This window comes from Aquila chrysaetos, chromosome 17 (genome assembly GCF_900496995.4).
Source record: "Aquila chrysaetos chrysaetos chromosome 17, bAquChr1.4, whole genome shotgun sequence".
NCBI lineage: Eukaryota > Metazoa > Chordata > Aves > Accipitriformes > Accipitridae > Aquila > Aquila chrysaetos.
In genome coordinates this window covers 23,678,779-23,700,107 of record NC_044020.1, presented here as the reverse complement: position 1 = coordinate 23,700,107, position 21,329 = coordinate 23,678,779, and the positions used below count along the sequence as shown (strand labels likewise).

The 21,329-nt window shown below is 42.2% G+C and overlaps 1 protein-coding gene across 1 annotated transcript in view; it reads left to right on the top strand.

The window, feature by feature from the left end:
- Positions 1–21,329, top strand: part of VWF (von Willebrand factor) — a 145,801-nt gene that overhangs the window by 36,312 nt on the left and 88,160 nt on the right. The window contains exons 14-19 of the mRNA XM_030040818.2: positions 2,847–3,042; positions 4,049–4,264; positions 10,273–10,513; positions 11,336–11,430; positions 12,769–12,929; positions 19,944–20,047. Of these exons, the coding sequence (XP_029896678.1) occupies positions 2,847–3,042; positions 4,049–4,264; positions 10,273–10,513; positions 11,336–11,430; positions 12,769–12,929; positions 19,944–20,047 (1,013 nt within the window). The remainder of the gene's footprint in view (positions 1–2,846; positions 3,043–4,048; positions 4,265–10,272; positions 10,514–11,335; positions 11,431–12,768; positions 12,930–19,943; positions 20,048–21,329) is intronic.

Genomic DNA, 21,329 nt, shown 5'->3' with positions numbered 1-21,329 from the left:
AAATTGCTTTGTGTTGCATCTTAGAAATTCCATTCTCTTTTGCTACCCCCAGAGCGATATACAGGTCCTTTTGTATTCCAGAAACAAACATTTTCATCCTACAGCAGCTTGGTAGCTCCCCCCCCCCCCCCCCCCCCCGCTTTTTTTGTGCAATGACAGCCATTATTAACCATGAATAGTTTTGTGTTTTGTTCAGCAGATACCCTGCAAACTGGATTTTTGCTTTCATTTGCTTTGACTGTCCTGTCTAAAGCAATGGATTTGTATGACTTAAAATAAGGGAAGAATATGGCTCCAGGGACACAGTTACTCATAATTTCCAGGAAAAATCAATTAACTCATAGAAGATATGTTGCATGCTCCTTCTGCTGTGAGGAATGTTTAAAGTCACCCTTGATTAACAATTAGGGTTTGTCTGTGCTGCAGACCGCAGCGGAGTGTAGAAATACCCAAACCAGGTTAAAAAGAAATGAGCCTTAAGGGAAGCAGTCTGGCTGCAACAACAGAATGCTTTACAATTATTTACTGTGGAATAGTCTCCTGATAGCTGATAAACCATCACAGCTTCTCCAGCTAAGCCGTCTACCGCCCTCTTTGCTCATACAAGAGGCTGTTTTCTTTCGATCGGTAGGTCTCGGGGACTGCAAGTGTTGTCCCTGAGGTTGTATTTGCTCCCTCAGGAGCATGAGTCTGCCTGTAGTGTTGCTTTCTGGTGTGATGACCTGCAGGCTATGGGTGCTAAGTCAGGGCGATGTGCTCCCGTGATGCTGGGCGGCTGCGGACCTGCGTGCTCCTGCCGTGGTTGCACGGACGGGTGCTTAACCACAGCCCAGCTGCCTTTGAGCCCCGCTTGTAACAGGGGATCTGCAGCTGGGCCCTGCGTGGGGTGGTTTTGCTCACTGAGAAGAGTTTTTCCAAGAAAGGTAGTTTTTCTGGGGTTTTCTACTGAGCAGTGAGCGCTGCCCTCTCTGAACCATGGCATTGCTTTTGCACTCTCCTCGCCTGCCCCAAAATCTGGTTTAAATGTCACATCTGGCACAGTGTAAAGGTTCATGAAAGCTAGTTTGGAAATGAGTACAAGAGTTGAAAAGACAACAGAGAAGAAAAGTCGAGAATGATTTTAGAAAGCATTTGTGGTTTTGTTGTTGTTTCGATCTAGCCTGTATCTGTGTGCTCTAAGGGTCCTCGAAGTTGTTTTTGGGCTGAGAATAATTCAGTTCAGTCCCTTGGCACATCTCAGAAGTTTTGACTTTCCTCAGTATTCAAAGTATTTTTCTGCCTGGTCAGAGACCCGTATAGCCTGGCAAATTCTTTCTTACAGTTAAAACAAATCTAATTTTCTGCTCCAGATCCTCTACCCATAAAAGCGGTGGAAGTTTCTCCAGTCATCTGCATTTATTCAGTTCTGCTCTGAACTCCTTCTCTCACTGGGTATCTAAAGCATCATTTTAATTGCTTTTGGAGAGTTAGTTTATGCTGGATTTGTAGACTGACCTGTTGCCAAGTATTTCTGACAATTGGGGGAAGTGATACACTTCCATTACCTTGGCCAGACTTCTGGTAAAAGTCCTTTCTATGTTCCTCAAGAAGGCTCCCCTTTCTGTGACCACTTGATATTTGTGATTCGAGCTTCCACTCGAAAATATGTCAGAATTTGGATTCATGTGAGTCATTGTCCATCTGCAGAGTACGTGAAAAAGTAACTTCCTTGGCCATCAGAGTAATAAGGATATGTATCCTCTAATAATTCCTGGTTGTTCCTTTTGATGCCCCATACTTACACTCTGACACTGTGTTCGAAGGGAGGGTAGTACTAGGTTATATTTTGGAGGATGCTTTTATTTTTAATTATACAGAAAACCAGTTTTCTTAAAAAATGTGTTTTTCTAGCTTTTTTCGTTCTGTTTCGCTCGTTACTCCTGCCAATCTGACTAAAGTAGCACTCTCTAAACGCATACAGAGAGCTACTCTAGCATTAAAACACTGAGTCAGCTCCCAAGGACAGTTGGTAGTACTTGTGATGTACCAGGTCTTTACTTCTAATAAAACCAGACATTTCCTACTAGAATAAAAGATACTGGTGCCTTTGTGTTGCGGATGTTGCTTAGGAGAGTTCCGCCTGTTTACCTCTAAGATTAGGGTCCCATTTCAGCTGTCCTTTGATTTGCAGCAAGAATAAGGCAGGGTGAAAAGTACTTCTGCTATGTGGTTGTTTGCAATGCTGCTTTTAGTGCGTCGTAAGTTTCTCTAGGCAGGAGGAAGCTCTAATGTGAGTAATGTAGCTTTAGGGGTAGTAGTCTCTTCCTTATTTTATTAATGGTCCTTAATGTTGAAGGAAACAACTCCTCCACCCTTGCCTCTGTTTTGTGACAAAAAAATCTGTTTAAATTTTCTTCATCTTCAAATTTTCTTTTAAAATGTAAAATGGTTTCAGATGCAGTATCTTTTCCCAAATTACCATTGGAAATATAATAATCTCACCATATTAAAAAATGCAACCCCTGCTGTTGCCCTGTTCATTTATATGAATGAAAGGGAAAAATGGGGAAAGGCTAAACTGGAGTGCTGATCAAGGCACAAAAGCAAGCCATTTTTCTCCTAGTCACCTTCAGTTACCATCTGAAATTATCACTGTACTGTTCAAAAATTTTCCTGCTGCTACTAATAATAGCATTTTTGTTAGAGGTTTAAAAATGTAGTACAATGAAATTGTGTCTATAATATTTTAATGTGTATTTGAGAATTTCCATGATTGTTCAATTGCGTATGGTTCATTCTTCAGAAAATCTTGCTATACAGTGGTGACCTGTTCTGGAGGATGACCAGGCTAATATTGTGTTCCTTAGCTGTCTCCAGTCTATTCCGAAAGGACGTGTGGGCTATGTGGAAATTACAATGGTAACCAGGGGGATGATTTTCTTACACCTTCTGGCATGGTGGAAGCTCTTCTGGAAGATTTTGGAAACTCCTGGAAGCTCATCGCAGACTGCCAAGACTTGCTAAAACAAGACAGTGACCCCTGCAATCTCAATCCTCGTTTAGGTACTGAACTCCATCCAAAATTAACATGTGCAGCAAACTGTGATCTTCCATTTTACATAACAAACATAAAAGTAAATTTAAAAAAAATAAAAAGAGAAGAAGCTAGTGTTGCTTCTACACTACCAATGGGGTGGCTGTAATCTCTGTTTAAAAAAAAAAACCCAACAAGAAACCAACAAAAAACTCAAATGTACAGGGACACTGATTGATGCAGCCTTCCTAAGGAAAACATAATGTGTTGTGAAAATTAAACCCCAAACTCAGTAACGTGGGATCATGCTGCTGTTCAGTTTGGACCATAGTCAGAGTCAGACCATCACAGCCACAGCACAAACTTGTGCCACTGAAACTACTTAACAAGTGATAGCAATACTATGTTTATTCTCTGGGTGGACAAAACACCTGTCTTCTTCACCCCTCTGTCCTTACACCTTGTACACTTTTCCTGATCCCTTGTCTCCCTTCTTTTACTGCATCCCAACAGACAGCCTTCCTCTTTCTCTCCATAGTGCTTGGCTGTCCTGGTTGGACATGGGGAGAAATTCTCAGAGCAATTTTCTTGTCCCAGGTGTTACAGCAATCTGATTTCTGGGAGAAGCAAGTACACAGAAAATTTTATGGCTGTAGATCAGAGCAGGCAGTGGTGATTCATGAGTGTAGTGCAGCCTAGGAGGTTTAATTTTGCAAATATAAAAAGCAGCAGAAAGCAGAGGCCCTGTAAAAGGAAGTACAGCACCAGAAATAGTGGTAACAAAATATAAAAGCATTGCTTTTCCTTGATTTGTTTTACTAGTGAAATATTATTCTTTTAGTGGAGCTCATGACCTCTGAGCTATGATGCTATCTATGCCTACTTGATCCTATTTTATTCTTCTGTGGGTTGTTTTTTTTTTTTGTTTGTTTGTTTTTTACAAAAGAATAAGAAAATGCTTACTGTGGCTCTTCTAGCTTTTCTTGAAAAGCCACTGATTGATTCAGTGTAAGCGTGTAATTTTTCTCTTTTTAGCCAAATATGCTGAGGACTCCTGCTCAATTCTAATGTCTTCTGCATTTGAACCCTGTCACCATGAAGTCAGTCCCACTCCCTATGTGAAGAACTGCCGTTTTGATGTTTGCTCCTGCTCCAATGGCAAGGATTGTTTGTGCTCTGCTATTGCGAATTACGCAGCAGCCTGTGCTAGGAAGAGTGTCCTGGTCCAGTGGAGAGATCCTGACTTCTGCCGTAAGTGAAATGCTACTAAAACCCACTTATTTTCCTTGTCTCGAAGGAATTTCTTGGCAATGTCAGATGAGAAATCTAGAATGAGATTACTTCTGCAAGGTGCCAAATATTTCTTATGGGAAATGATGAGAGAGTACATCTTTCCTCCACTCTAGCAAGGATGCGAAAACCGTTCACAGAGGCTGCTGAGCACTGGGGGAGAGAAACAGTCATCTGACATACCTCAGCAGAACTTTTGACTGGATTTCCATTTTCAGCTGCATTTAAGTTTCAGCTACTCACCTGGAACCTTTCTGAATATCCCAGGGCAAGAATCTCCAAGTGATTTGCAGTAATGTATCAATCGCTTTTTTGGCACTTCCTTCTTTTGAGGCCCAAGCTTCCCAGCTCTTGACCTTGTCAATGGCGCCTGACTTTAGCCGAAGTTGAGGGTATGGAGGAAGCACAAAGGCAAGTGGTATCATAGAACAGAATCATACAAGTATAGACAAACTTATACGAGAAGGGACCTCTGGCAGTCTTCTGGTACCACCCTTGCTCATAGCAGGGCTAACTTGGAGCAGATTGCCTGGGGGCTTGTCTGGACAGGTTTTGACTATCTCTAAGGATGGAGATCCCACAACCTCTCTGGTATCTCTCTCTCTCTCAGCAGTTTGATTATCACCCTGTCAGTGCAGTGGTCTGAGATCTGTGTCAGATCTCATTTCGTGTACACCATTCAGCTAGTGGGTGAACAACATTTTTCTAACTCCATATGACCTCGTTTCCTTCTTCTCCTTGTAAATTCTAGCATGATGTGGCTGCTGGTTCAAGATGAGATCCTGAACCGTGATCAACAGGCCGTGGGTGGCAGCACTGAGCTAGGCAAACAAGAACTTTTCGGCATTTTGTGTAGACATTTAACTCCTATGAGAGTCAGTAAGAGTTGAGTTTTGAATTCGCCGGAGGATTGTTTGAAGGATGCCACCTGTAATAAATGGCAACCCTGGTTCAAAAGCTTGCAGTCTAAAAGATGAGATATTGCAAGAGGATAGCACAAAAATTCAGACTGCAGGTTTGGGGTACAGAGGTGGGGTAACAGAAAGAACAGGATGTTTTTGCATAGATCAGTCCAGTGCAAGATTAATAGCCAAACTGCTAAGAAGCTGGAGCAGAAGCTGCCAACAACTTTTATTTCTTTTCTTTTTCTCTTAGGTCGATGTGGTAGGCAAAAAATCCATTGCAGTGGAATTTTGATGGAACACTTTTCCCCATAAATATTTGTGAAATGGATGTTTTTCCATTTTTCTGAACAACTTTGCTATTAAGGAAAGAAGACAATTGAAAATTTTGGGAAAGCCTGTGTGCTTGGCAGCCCTCCAGATCTGTTATGCTACTTCTTCCCAAACAGGGGGTGAGAAAAATATTTATAACCTGAGTGTGTAGAAACTGGAAGAGAGAGAGAGAGAAAGAGAGGTCACTGGCCTTCCACCTGGTGGGGTCTGTACCTGTAAGGTCAGTGACTACAGATTCTGCAAGCTGGAGAGTATTTACTGCGAATGAGAACAAAACCAGTTTATGTTAAACTGCTGCATGGTTTCATAATATTTTACCTAATTTATGTAAATGTTCAGATAGTGGAACAGTAATGTAATAAAAATCCTTTTAAAAATGTGCAGGTCTGGAGGCTGAAAGAAAGAGCAGCGATAATGCACCATCGTTCTTTCTGTAATTGAACAAGTCAATTTTCACAATTAATCTTTAATAGTGCAGAGCTGCTTCCTCCTTTCTGTGCATTACAGAGCGCTTTATGCTCTCATAAAGTGACGATTTCCCTGATTGCAGATCCATCAGCCCCCATTAAATAATCCTGATGTCCTCAACGTCTCCTGTCACATGAAGGAGAACAATCCCTCTTTTAATGGGCTTGAGACGTGAATGTGCAGGTTGCGTAATTTGTACTGATGGCCTAGTGCATTGAACACATGCTCTGCTCCTGCCGCGGTCAACAGAGATTCAGTTTCTTGGGAAATGACTTGACAAAACCGGTTTGCTTGATTTGAAGTAGATAACCACCAGGGAGGTAAATTGTTAGTATAGCACAGCATTTCTGCTGCGTGTCATGCTAACAAGTGCATTGATCTCCCACATCTTTGAAATTATTTTAGTTGCAGTTTGATTGTTGAGGAGGTGACTTGTACCCTTGCAGCCCACCATGGATAAGCAACAGAGCCAATCTCTTCATGCTGCATGGAAGAAGCAGATAGGACATACTGTGAAGGGCTGTCTCTCTCATGCACGTGCATGTAAAAAGCTGGGTAAAAAAACCTGGCTGGATGGCCGGTCCCAAAGGGTTGTGGTGAACAGAGTTAAATCCAGTTGGCAGCCGGTCACAAGTGGTGTTCCCCAGGGCTCAGGACTGGGGCCAGTTCTGTTTAATATCTTTATCAACGATCTGGACGAGGGGATCGAGCGCACCCTCAGTCAGTTTGCAGACAACACCAAGCTGGGCAGGAGGGTTGATCTGCTCGAGGGTAGGCAGGCTCTACAGAGGGATCTGGACAGGCTGGATCGATGGGCCGAGGCCAAGTGTATGAGGTTCAGCAAGGCCAAGCGCCGGGTCCTGCGCTTGGGTCACAACAAGCCTGTAGCGTTGCTTGGGCTTGGGGAAGAGCGGCTGGAAAGCTGCCTGGTGGAAAAGGACCTGGGGGTGCTGGTTGACAGCCGGCTGAATATGAGCCGGCAGTGTGCCCAGGTGGCCAAGAAGGCCAACGGCATCCTGGCCTGTATCAGAAATAGTGTGGCCAGCAGGAGCAGGGAGGTGATTGTTCCCCTGTACTGAGCACTGGTGAGGCCGCACCTCGAGTCCCGTGTTCAGTTTTGGGCCCCTCACTACAGCAAAGACCTTGAGGTGCTGGAGCGTGTCCAGAGAAGGGCAATGAAGCTGGTGAAGGGCCTGGAGCACAAGTCTTATGAGGAGCGGCTGAGGGAACTGGGGTGGCTTAGTCTGGAGAAAAGGAGGCTGAGGGGAGACCTGATCACTCTCTACAACTGCCTGAAAGGAGGTTGTAGCAAGGTGGGGGTCAGTCTCTTCTCCCAAGTAACAAGCAATAGGACAAGGTGAAATGGCCTCAAGTTGCACCAGGGGAGGTTTAGGTTGGATATTAGGAAAAATTTCTTCACCAAAAGGGTTGTCAGGCATTGGAACAGGCTGCCCAGGGAAATGGTTGAGTCACCATCCCTGGAGGTATTTAAGAGCCATGTAGACGTGGTGCTTAGGGACATGGTTTAGTGGTGGACTTGGCAGTGCTAGGTTAATGGTTGGACTTGATGATCTTAAAGGTCTTTTCCAACCAATATGACTCTGATTCTATGTGTCGTGTATATATATGTATGTATATGTTGTTTTGTGGCAAAAGGGAATCAGTCAACAGGTCCCTAGATCTTTCTTCAGGTTTTAGGACCTGTTGATAAGCCTATTTTCCTTAATGTGGTGGTCCTGGGGTAGTTTATTGTCTTTGCATGGCTTCTGTGAGAGGATTTGTATGGGATACCTCTAAGAGTCCTGGAGTGAGGAGTAGGGAATTAAGGGCAGGCTCTGAGCAGTATTTGAGGATGGCTGCATTGCATGGTGGGGCTCAGCATGCCAGCTGGTGCTGGTGGAGCAGCTGTGTTAAATCTAGTCCTGACAGTGTGCGTCTTCACCCAGACCCTCTGACCTAGGTGTGATTGCGTTTTCACCTTGTGCTACCCAAGAAACTGGTCAGGATTTATTCCTCTTTCATTCTGGGTTGAAAAATCACCCACATGGTCTTATACCTGGGACAGGCTGACCTTCAGAGCACAGCACTGAGCTGTTTCAGTTTTATAACAGGCATCCGTAGAGACTAGATGCACCTCGCCTTTTCCTCTCATTTTCCTGGCAATAACAGCATGGTGTGTGGTTTTTTTTTTTTTTTTTTTTTTTTTTGTAGTGATAGAGTATTACAAAGTGTACAGACAGCAGTCCCCTCCCAGGTCAGTTGTCTTGCCTTTTTGCTGCTAAAAACAGACTTGCTGGGAGGTGATGGAGCAGTGTATTGGAACTTGGAGTGTGAACATGGCATTGGGTAGTGTAACTGGAAAAACGGGATGTTTCTAAAATCTTAGGAAGAGCATGGGTAGGTAAGATGAGTTGCAAAGCTTTAGTGAAGAAAGGGATTCACTGCAAAGTTGTCCCTGTGGGCAGGGAGTGTTATCATTGACTAGAAAGTAGGGCAGGTTGTTGGGCTCAGTTATGCTATCCTTTTTGAATCTTGAAACTCTAGTAAACTGGTGTACCTGCCTGAAATCTGCCAAACCAGTTCCTTGTTTCCAGAGGTTCCTGTGTTGCAAATTGTAGTTTTGTTTGAGGCTTCATGGTTGTCCTGCTTGCACATGCCTTTAGTGATGAAAGTTACTTTTAAAATGGTACTCAGCCCTGGGCTGTGCTTGTTCAGAATTTGATTTACTGCAAACATCGTGTTTATCTAAATTAGAAGCACTGTTCTGTGAATAGCTGCCAAAGACTCCTATAACTGTGAGTGAATCTATCATTTACTTATTTCTGAGTTAGGAGATACTTACTTTGCCTACTGTGCTGATGGGCACACATAAATTTCTTGGGCTGTGTTGTGAAAGGTACATTAAATAGTTCGGGCACAAGACCCAAACTTGGGAGACATTTGCCCTGAAGAAGGCTTCAAGTCACCTTAGGTGCCTCTGGGCTGGATCCTCAAGTTAGGGGCTTGTGCTCCCATGTATGGGGCTTCACATGCCTCAAGAGAAGTTGGGGACATGTTGGTGCAACCATGCCTCTCTTCAGTAAGTAGAAGTAATTCTTCATTTCGGAAGAATTTTGTGCAGGTAAGCATTAAATGTTGGTTAGCATGTAGGCCTTGCTTTGTTAGTCTCAGTGTTAGTTCAGCCCTGCTAGCAGCTTGGGCTTGCTATAGTTTTTCTTTTACTGCCATTGCTGCTACAGTTCCCAGGGGTGTGCACTCACAGACGAGGGGGTAGGGATTATCAGATCATTCTGCAGGGATGACCAGAGGAAGCGCTTTCTCTGCAACCCCTTGATCTTGGTTTTAGCACAGTACAAATGTGCCAACTTTTATTCGCAGCTGCTTCCCTCACTCCGCTGAACATCCTACCACATCACCTTACAACTCTGAGCGTTTGCTTTGGAAGGTTGCTACAAACGACAGGTTTTGTAAGTCCTGGTTATCAGGAGGCCCGTTAAAAGCCTTGATAAATACTCCCTTGCTTTCTCCTCTTCTGCACTGTGTTGTCACAGCTGCCACCTAGTGCCGATGCTCAGGTATGCAGAGGAGATTGCCTCAAAATCAGCGCTCTAGAACTAAGTGGAAGTTTTATAAACAAAGAAGCTAAAATGGCTCTAAAGGCCATAATTAGGTCTCCGTAAAAATGAATTTGTCATCAAAAATTGTTAGTACCCAAGGTTTGGCTCCGCGATCACTGAATGGCTTCATTATTTGCATCTGTTTCCACAGAAATCACTAAGAGCTTCTGGGATGTGAGGCTTTAAACTATTGCAGCACCTGCTTATCAAGGCAGAAACCTAAATTTCTACTTATTTTGGCCAAATTGTCCCTAATCACGTTGCAAAGGAAGAGGAGTGTGAATGTGTACATGACACTTGTAATGCTCCTAACTTGTAGATCCAAGTAATAGCAGAGGTTGGACAGAGCCTGTGGTTTTCATTCTGGATGAAATTTTGTGGATAGATTTTCATCGCAGGGGTTGCAATCCAATCCTGACATTTAATGGGAACTGCGTGTAGTAAGGTTTTGCTTGTGTATATATAAGCAGTGCCTGAGGCTTCACTGGTGCTGCAGTTAAGGAGAGACAGTCTAATACAGGCCTTCATCGATAAGTAAATTGAGTAAATACATTTTAATCTCCAGCTTCCCAGTCTGGTTTAGGCAGCTCTTCCTTTAGTTGGCTTTGGATCAAATGCCAGTCTCCCTGACATGCACATCATTCAACAGCAATGACCTGTCCTGAAGGCCAAGTGTACCAGCAATGTGGGTCACCGTGCAACCAGACCTGCAGATCTGTCTCCTACCCGGATGAGGACTGCGATGAACTCTGCGTGGAAGGATGCTACTGTCCCCCCGGGCACTACCTGGACGAGCACGAGCAGTGCGTGCCAAAGTCCCACTGCTCTTGTTACTATGACGGTGAGATCTTCCAGCCAGAGGATGTCTTTTCGGATCATTACACCATGTGGTAAGTGCGTTGTTCATAACTCATCCTTACACACTGTGGCTCAAAATTTTTGGATAGCCCGAGCGGTTAACTGGTTCAGTTCCTCAGATCCTTTAACTCCACTGAAACTAGTTTAAAAGAGGGCAAGAGTTTGCCTCCAACAAACCAAATGTGAGTTTTGCCGTTGCATTTCTATCCATATAATTTTAAATGCCACCTCAGACAACAGTACTGTTCCATGAACGGTTCCTGCCAGTTTGAAATGGAGTTTAATTACTGACAATAGGTACTTTGTAGGCTTTTAAAATGTCACTTTAATGTACTGAGATACATTTCTTAAACGTTAAAACCTAATTACCTCTATCAAAGATACAAATATTAAAAAGTGTTTCTAATTGTTAAATTGAGTAGCAGTGTGCTTACAGTAGGAATGTAATTGCTGGGCGGCTCCCAGCAAGCCCAGTTTTGGGAACAGCGTCTTCTCCTTTTCTCCTCTACCACAAAAGTCATTAAGTTGCAGGCACTAAGTGGTCCCTTACCTCTCTCCACAGCAGACCTGACTATTTTCTTGCCCAGCTTTATGCCTGTGCAGACGCATTGGATTCAGTGGGACAGGGCTAACGTACAGCTGGATTACCATGCTGTTATATCACTGGAACTATCTTAAGGAAGGTTTGCCTTTAAGGTTGATAAGCACAGTGGATGGAGAGCAACAGATCAGCCCCAATGAGAGGTGCAATTTTGGTACTCTGACAAGTTCCCTGCGGGACTTTCTGAAAACAACAGTGTGAGTGAAAGCTAAATGTCACTTTGTTAAATATAAGCTTTATTTGTTTTTCTTAGCTATTGTGAAAATGGTTTCATGCACTGCAGTACAAACAGAGTTCCTGGTGCCTTCCTGCCAGATGTTTTCGTTGATGAGAGGCCATCTGCCAGAAGTTAGTATGCCTTAAAAAAATTAATATTTTTTCTGATTTTTTTTTCTTTTTTTTTTTTTTTTTTTTTCCTCTTCAGTCTCTTAGCAATCTAGAATAGGGAAGAAGTACCAGAGGTTTCAGTGGCTGGTAATGTTGTGACTCTTTCTAACCTTTTTTTTTTTGTTTTGTTTTGTTTTTTTTTTTTTTTGGTTTTTGTTTTGTTACAGGATAGAAACAAAAAGTTTGTGTGGGAGGGTGCAGGGCTCATTGTGTCCCACCTCTCAAAATTATAGGTAGCCACTGCAGTGTCTCTTTAGTTGAAGAGGTTAAGGGGTCCCTTGGCGATGATCTGAGGCCCCCAGCTGCTATTTGAGGATCACACCACATCAGTAACTAGCTGGCTTTATACCTCCTGCTTCTGACTAGTAGGTTGCAAGCTCTCCTTTCTGGTGCAGATGAAGCTTTTCGTGGCTTGAAGGTTAGAGTGCTGCCAGGCACTGAGTGTGTGCCCTCCAGCCACCAGGCATCTTGCAATAAAACCTCCTGGAGACTGATAACTGCCTTGCAGAGCTAGGCGCTGCATTGGAAAATAGGACATGAGTCATCTGGGATTTTTTTGAGGTTCCCCACTGATATATGGATGAAGTTTACAGGATTGTGATGGGAGAGGGGGTCTTGGTAGACCACCAGTAATGGTGTCACTGGTTGGCCCCCACTGTCCTTCAGGTGAAGCCTTCTAGGTGTATATCTCACCAAACTCTTCCTGTAATGTTTTAAGACATAATTTTCCTGATACTAGTGCGTTAAGACTTAAAAAAATCTGAGAGGCATATTTCTAGCATCGCTTGAAATAATAACCTGGAGTTTCTTGGGAAATCCTGATCTTCTATCAGAACCTGAGTTCTCAACAGTTTGAAAACTTTGTGTTTAAGCTAAGGGCATTGTTATTACATCACTCCGTATTGGAAGTGAGTCTAAACACAATAATAAATGGTGCTGCTGCTTTTCAGAACATCGATTTTGTGCTGACGTTGCTAGTGTACACTGCCTATAGGTTGAAATATGTTTCACACTGAAGTGTGCTTGTAGCCCTAGTGCAATCTGGAATTGAACCCTTGTGCAGCTCCTTTTGCTTCCATGTTAGAATATGTGATTTTATGATAGCCTAACTGAGGTCACTTCATTGGAAGTGGGGACTGTTACCTTTACGATGTCATGCATAGTGGTGTAGTGCGTGTTGCTCCATTCTATATCCTAAGTTAGTTTTCTAATAAAAATGTTGATCCATCCTTTAGAAGAATACTGTGCTAACAATACTTGGGTTCTAACTGCAATTTTTGTAAATTTATTTTTTTAAAGTAAAAAGGAGCTTGACATGCAGATTCCCCATGGAAAGACTTGTCTGTCCTGCAAACAACCCAAGAGCCGAAGGGTTGGAGTGTGCCAAGACTTGCCAGAATTATGACTTGGAGTGCATCAGCCATGGCTGCATATCTGGATGCCTCTGTCCAAAAGGGATGGTAAGCAGGCTCCTTTTTGTTTTCTTGCCTTCTTTTTTTTCCTACCAGCAGTCTTCTTGCGGCTTGGAAATACGTGTTTGTGAAGTATTGACTCTGCCAAATTGTGGCTGGTTTAAAATACGTATATTAGTATATCTGCATAGATGAAGTTTAGCTTGTAATAATAATTGATAATCAAAAAGCCAAACCCCACTTTTTTAAGACCAATTTATGTCTTCCTTCAACTTGCCTCCAAAACTCCTCAGTCTTGCTGAACTTCCCTAGTCAGAGAGACAGAAGTACCCAGGCACCCGTACCCCGAATACCCACTCCATATCCAGCCAAACCCTCTTGCTGATACTAGTTGCCTCCTTGTCAAATCTCCATCTCTGCTGCTGCTTTCCTGTGTGTTGTACCAAACTGAGAGTTCCCCATGAGAAGGAACATGGGACATGAAACCTGCTAAGATGATGCCACAGGGTGTCCTGGAGTTGCAGATGGTGTGCTGAGCATGCTTTTTTCACTGGTAAGATGCTTTCTGGAGTCCAGGGTTATGTTCCCCTGCAACTCTAAAATTTAATTATTAGTTTAGTCATTTTTAAATAGAGCAAATAGTTATTTGCTAAGCCAGTGACTGTGGACTCAATGTCAATTTAGAGCCCTGATAAGAAGCAGATGGAGTAGAATATAGACAGCAGATTGCTGCTGCTGTTCTCTGAGCGATAGAAAAAAGCATCAGTGTTCAGTGCTGTGCAGCGCACTCTGGGCAGGCGAAGAGCCGTGCATGGGATCTCGTGGGGGGCTGGAGGTACAGTCCCAGGCATCCCGTGAATAGGATCGAAGTGGAGTGCATGGTACGCTCTCTATGAAGTTAAGTAAATGGCACTTTTGAGTTCTCTGTCCAGGAAAACTGCTGGGATTAAGCAGTTTCAATGCGTGAAATGCGGATGAACATACCTAGTAGATGTTGGAAAAAGAGAGCTGGGGTTGTGTCTTTATCTTGTTTGAGGGCTAAAATACTCTAAGACTGTGAGACTTTATTTGATACCTGTGGTACTTAGAGACGAGCTGGTAGTTTTCTGACTCAGAGGGTCATGTGGTAAAGCAAGATGTTTTCAAATGCTGCAACCCAGGAATGCAGATGATTACTTTTTTTTTTTTTTTAATCTTTTATACATGGTCAAGGTTCAGGCTCAGATTAATATTTACTGGATGTTGACTGTTAGTAAATGAATATGTGGGTTATTACTTCTAGGGTTGAGATACATGTTTATGTTTAGGCTTCAGGTCTAATGACGTTACTTCAACCACTAGTTTGAATTCCACTTAAAAAAGCAATTAACTTTACTTGGAACTATATATTTTTATAAAGGTATGTTGTTTTTTTCCTCTTCTGTATGAATACAGGTGTCTTCTCCCCCCAAATTCCTTCCATTGTCTTACTAGGAACAACTCCCTCCCCTGCTGAATTCTCATAATACAGTAATTTCTAGCATTAATATTAATGTATTTTTTGAACATTGCTACCATATTTTGCTGATAAACACACATTTATGTAAATAGATGCTACTCCAGAATAAAATGCCTGCTGTAGGCCAAAACTCAGGCTTGTGAAATGTCTTGTAGGTACAAAGTGAAAAATACAGAATAGAATTTGAAGGCATCCATATCAGCATTGAGCAAATGTTCACCATGATTTTAAAAACAAGTGTTGCTTCTTTTCACACTTCAGTTTTTAAATGTCTTTTTTTTTTTTTTTTTTTTTTAGAGAAGCATATTCCTAAATAGTAGTGTGGTAAGTGAACTTAAAGTTTGTGTACTTATGAAGTTCCAAGAGCTCCAGCGTGAATAGGTCTTTCTCTGTACATAACAATCAGACCTCTCTGATATGGTGAAGGGGCTTGAGATTTGGTTTCAGTTCCAGAATATGGTAATAGTACACTTTAGAGATAATAATGGAAAACAAATTATGATAACTACTTAACAGGGGAAAAAAACAAGGCGGGGGGGCGGGGATGGGACAGACACCCCCCCCCCTCCAAACTCTCCCAAATCAACTTCCTAGTAATTAGCCTTCATGTTTAGCATAGAATTTCGTATGGCTTTTCAATAGGTTGGAACTATCATTCAAACAATTGTTTCATCAAATTCTTGCCAGGAGAAGCAGTCTTTGGCATTTTGGAATTGGAAACTCCAGTTGACTCTGCAGTGATGTGAAACATGCCCCTGAACTCAACAAGATGGTTTGTCAGGTTTTGGATAGAAGAATTGGGCCCAGTTTTTTTAAATTTTTTTTTTTAAACGAGTAAAATAAGTTCTTTGTCCACTAGATGACAGTATGGTTCAATCTTCCAGTACACTCAGTCTATAATTGCTCGTTTTCATTGGCTTCCAGTCTGGCAGGGAATAAAAATTGTAAGATTTGTGTTTCTCATAGCCACGATGGGGGAAGCCAGTATAGAGTGGATTTGGTTGTAAGCACGGCCATGCAAAGGCAGGACCAAGCTCGGTGCTTTCGTTACGTGGGTGCCCTTTGCCATGCGTTAGACTCCTAGCTTGGGGTTCCACAAGACCTGCCAGCTTGTTATCAAAGAGCAGTTTCCTCCTTGTCACCGATAGGTACCTAACCAGGATGGTTTGGGGGAGGCTTTTTCCTTATTTCTTCATTTTGCAACGTGCTCCCAGTATCAGTTGTCAAAGACAGAAGGGTTTGGGGTGGTGATGAGGTTTTCCTTACTATCCTGCCTCTCTCTACCTTAAAGAGTCTGGGCACACCGAGGGAAAGCACTGCAAAGTCACAAAGTCTCCGTTCTCCAGACTTGTACCAACAGAGCTGAGCAATAAAGGGACCGGAAAAAGGTATTACTATTTCTTTTACTGGTCAGTGTCCCTTGTTGGTGTTCTGTAATCCCGCTTAATTTACAAGCGCTCACGGAGGTGAGCTACTGTTTGTAGGAATGTCTGTGGGCAGTAACAGGTTACCGAACATCTATGGGAATAAATATTTGCACATATCATCACTCTGGAAGATATTGTGCCATTTTACTGAAGATTTTTTCTTTTGTGGTACAGTAGCATATAAAAATTATGAATGGTCATGGATAACTTATTAGCAAAAAAACCAATTCATCTTCTTGCTTCTCTAAAACAGTTCATACCATCAGGAAACACAGTCAAAGATACATAGCTTACATAAACAACTCTCCAATACAATTTGCAAGTATATATAGCAGATAATATGTAATTAAGTGCAATGTTATCCGTACGTATATAAAGAGATGTTTACAGATCAGTTAGCTGAGTTATCAGTCTTAAACAGAGGAATCCATAGTCTAAAACTTGTATGCACAAATTGCCTGCCAATTTTGAATTACATATCTGAAAAATAATACAAACCAATAATCGAGGCTTATTCGTGAACATGATGCTGCAGTTACCTAGATTTGAATTGGAAGATTTGCTGGGATGAGAAATTGCCAATGAATCAATCTATTATTTCCCCAGTCAGAAAGTGCAGGCAAAACCTAATTTCTTTCAACTGAAAAATAAGTTTTCCAATTCATCTTGACTTAATATTTTACATTGTTTTGATTTCTTGAAAATAAAAATGTTCAATATGTCATGAAAAGTAATTCTTCTTTTTCTGTCTTTGATCATCTGGGGGGTGGGAAATTCTCCATACTTGTCACCCTTTTGCAGAGCAGAAAGGATAAATCATAACATATGTGCAGAAGTGTGGGGAAAAATATGTTTTCTCAGATTAGTTTGCTGCACTCCAGGTTTTTCCCATTGGAAAATATTAATAAATATACAAATGGAGTGTTAACCACCTTTCTGGGGAAAAAGAGGAGCAGAACAATCAGAAAGCACAAAATCCAGACACTTCAAAACTAGAAAATGAATTTCTTTCAATTTCCAACAACTGAAGCAAAATTAAGGTTTAAAATTGAAATGAAATATTTTATTGTATTCTGGCTGCTGAAATAAAATTATTTCTAAAACTATGATATGTTAGTAGAAAAAGGAAAAAAAAAAAACCAACCCTAAACATTTTAATCAGAAAAGTTTGAAAGTTTTTTTTTTTTCCCAAACTGTTTCCAACAGAAACTTAATAGAGTGCTATTTTGATTTTCCTCCTAGCTCTGTTGTATATTCTTCATTGTAGGTTTATCCTATATAACAGCATGACAGTCTTGATGAGCAGTTGGGTACCAGCTTTTTGCTATGTGCATCTGCCCAAGGATAATGCTTCATAAAACAAACATAAGAAGCATATAGCTAACATCTGAAAGAAAAATCACGTGTAAACCAGCACATGTTGAGTGGTCTGTCCTGACATGTTTTTGACTTGTCTGCCTGCACAGAAATCATGACAGGCTGTTTTAGTTAAAACGTATCAGCTATTGAGTTCTGATCTGACCCTCTTTCTTTACTTAATCCCATACTCCTTTACACCTTTGGCTGACTTTCTGCTGAAGCCCTCAGGTGTATCAGGAGGAGCAGAGTGAAAATCTGAGTTTCCCTTGGCAGTGAGAGACTTGTCAAAATTGTGTTGACCAAGAGAGATTAAAATTCAGCCTCATTAAGGCAGACTTTAGGGGAGAAGAATCTTAAAGGCTCTGAAACGTGTGATATTGTTCTTCCTTTTGTGAGATTTGTCAACGCTTAACGATTAATAAGACAGAGCAAGGAAACACTGGATGCTTCTGTCAGAACCCCAAGTAGAGGGGGGATCATGAGCTAGTCAACCATTTATAATCCCACAGACACGCTCTCAGGAGCATCATCATAAGGGTGTGAGATGGTGTGAACAGCAGCTGTTCTCATTACAAACCTGTGTCTTTTCTTGTGATTGCCTCCCCAACACTCATGCCTCCCATCACCTCAGGCACTCGGGACCGTTACATCTCCTGTATTAAATGCTATGGGTTGAGATGGGTTGAGAGACTTCCACAGAAAGTTCAGCTGTTTGTGAATAATGCCACTGGCCTTGTAGTACCGCACGGTACTGTGCTCAACAGACTTGTAACGCAGCACGGCGTCGAGCGTTTGGATGTGGTGTCAGTATGGCCAGTAAATTGTGCGTTACTATTAACAAAATCATAATCCATTGAGTTTTGCAGCAAAAATAATTAGTCTTCTGGTCTAAGTCTATTTTGGATATTTATGCCCAGCTTTCTAAATCCCACCCGCTTACTCTGCAGTGTTCAGACAAGGTAGTCTTCCCTTTTTTGTCAGTGGTTTAATAGTTGCTGCACTGCATGGTGGCCATACATTTGTGATGGAAATACTAATACCAGTCTACTAAGTTTTTTAGAGTTGGGGATAGGCTGTGACTAGCTTCACATCAACATGTGAGGGAGCAAGCAGAAGACATCCTAATCCTCCTTTTACTAACCACACACCTAATCCCGAGTTTTGTATCCAGAGTCTAGCCCTCAAGTCTATTGTGACCTGTGTTGCTGAACACTGTGGAAAAAATCAGAAATGTAGCTGTGAGTGTGAAGTCATATATAGTTTTTTTTCCTGAATGCCACCAGGAAGGAAGGAAGGAAGGAATTAAACACCCTTGGAAACATATGGTCTTCTCTGGCCTGTTTTCTCCCTGTCTTTTGCGGAGATTAAGGCTGAGGCAGAGCCCCAGCTCTATCATCTAGAAAAGCATTTCTTTGTTTCCATCTTGCTTCTATCGGTGTGAGTTTATTTGGCATAATATAGCTCTCTATAAGCCACAGAGCATGTGGAGCTGCATGTGTATGAAGGGTCTCCGGGCTGTGAAATCCTTTTTATTAGTAGTTCCCTGTGGCAGTTCTAGGTCCCCATAGGAAAAGGCAGAGCTGTTCTACTTTATTAACCTGGCGTTCAGACTACATTGATCTCATTGGCCTGTATTTAATGGTAAAAAAGAAACTATTTTAATGATTTTACAAGAATACTTTAAAGTGGGAAGGTGATATTTTGTGACTTTTGAATGAGAGGGAGGGGAAGTGCTCTTCATTTTGGTATTCCATGAAGCAACAGCCAAACCTACCCTGGCTTTGCAGAACCACGACCAAGTCAAAAACAGCATAGCCAGCCTTGGTTTTGTTTGATTCCCTAGAACTGGCTGCCTTCAAAATGGAAAGGGAGTAATCACAGAAAAAACAGAGAAAAGGAATGGAAAAAACTGAATAGTCTAAAGGCATTACTTGGTTGTGTGTGTGTGTGTGTGTGTTTGGTTTTTTTTTTTGTTTGTTTGGTTTTTTTTTTTTTTTTTTTCCCTGTATGTGGGGCAAATGGTTTCTTGTTATACAAAGAGAAACTAAGATCAGTAGGGTAAAACTGAAAAAGAAAAAATTATAGACAGAGCTTAATAACCTATTTCCCAGCAACAGAGCCTGTGAGAGTGGAATAATGTCTCAAGTGGACTGATATTTATCCTGCCTTCTAGGAAATAAATAGGGATTTGAAAGAAAATGAGTGACTACTGCTATTTTCAGAGGCAAGTCAATAGGAGCGTGGGCTTTGTTGGGGGTCTGTTGTCTGTGACAACAGAATCTGCATTTGCACTTGGATTCTTCTGGCACTGCGGCTCCTTGTCTCCTCCTCAGTGTTCATATTTCAGACTTTAGCCCAGCTGAGCCCTGCATCTGACTGCTTTTCTGGTAGGCCATCCTTCAGTTTGTTGTGTGTTAGAAGCATGTACTATTCACCTGCTCTCCATATTCAGGTTAGCCTATTTTATCTTTACCACATCCTGGTTTTGGTCAAATCGGACTTTCTCATCATGACATTCTTCTATAATATAATCTATTCTCCCAGCAGCTTAAACTGGTGTTCAGCCCCTGAAGCAAGACTGTGGTTTATGTACCCCTAGCTCTATTTCTGTTACTAGGAAAAAATATTAGCAATGCTGTACCTTTCTTACCTTAGATAGTCTTGAACCATTTCCTCTATCCCTTCCTTTATTCTTTATCCACATGTTCTTGTGCTTACTTCTCTGTGTACTGGCACATACCGACAGACCAGCATGCTGACAAACTGTGTTTTGCTTAGGTGCGACATGAAAACAAGTGCGTTGCCCCTGAGAGATGCCCGTGTTTTCACAATGGAAGAGAATATGCCAAGGGAGAGACAGTGACTAATGACTGCAACACCTGGTAAGCCACTGGAACTGCATTTTTCTGTTTTTTCTCTAGGGCACCTAACATGTTTCTAAAAAACCCCAAATACTGTTTGCTTAACGGATCTGTTTATATAAAGTCAGACTTTGCAGCGTAGTAACGCGCATATTGTGCAGACCAGCACATTCCCTTCACGTGTTGCATAAAGACCAGTGCAATATCTGGCAAACTGTACCTGGTACCTTACAAATAGGTAGTCTATGTGTCTGTGCAGGTCCTCTGTAGCCACTAGCTAGTGGATTTGCACCTTGATTTTGCAGCAGAAGATAACAATATAGGAGCTCCTCTGGGGTGGGAGGAATGGAGCCTGCACTTTGTCGCTAAGCTCTGCTGTCATGCTTCCCTTTTTTTGCCATCTGGGGCCCTTCAAATCAGTCCTTTTCAGCCAGAAGCATGCATCAGCAGAAGGGGTGTGATATGGCAGCTATAATATGACAGGAGGTCTTCAGGAAAATGTTAAAGAATCAGGCAGAAACAGAGTTGACCTCTTACATCTGAAATGAGTGCTCAGTCCGTTGATATCTTTAAAAAAAAAAAAAAAAAAAAAAAAAAAGGCGGGGGGGAAGAGAGAGAGAAAAAGGAAGAGGGAGTTGGTGATATCTTCTTAGAAGAAAAGAGTAAGTGCTCCATGTCTTTCACCCACATCCCTATCTGTCATGTTTAGTTCTTGAAAAAGACTTTGTAGGTTCAAAAGCAAGTGCTGGGCTGTGAGATTGCGTGGAGGGAAGCCCTCAGCGCAGCCTTGGGTGAGGTATAGGGTATTTGCCTGCCGGACAATTCTTGGCTTCTGCCTGCACAGCACGCTTGCTGCATTGGAGGTACTTTGCTTTCCATGTGTTCTTGTGGAGGGAACGGTGGCTTTTTCCTGCGGAGCTCTGAGAGTCCAAGGCGTAGGACACCCAGCCACCCAGCAGTATGTAAACTGTGTTCTCTTTGAACTTAGACTTCAGAATCTCTTGGACATTTTACCTGAAGTGTCCCTGCCCAGTTCTGTGGCACCCCCAGGAGCAACGTTTCTGTTACCCTCTGTACGACTGGGTGGAGCTGGGTTGGAGGATCAGCACCATTACAGAGCCGTTTGGTTTGGGTTTTGTTTTGTGCATTGATCTCTGAGCAACAGTGATTTCAAGTGCTGTATTTCAAACTAGTGGGACTGCTCCTCACTAGTGTAAATTAGACTTGGATATAAGGTTTTATGTTTTTTTATGGAAATATTGACCTTCTAGTGTTTCGTTTCACTTCTTTCCTTTGTAGCTAC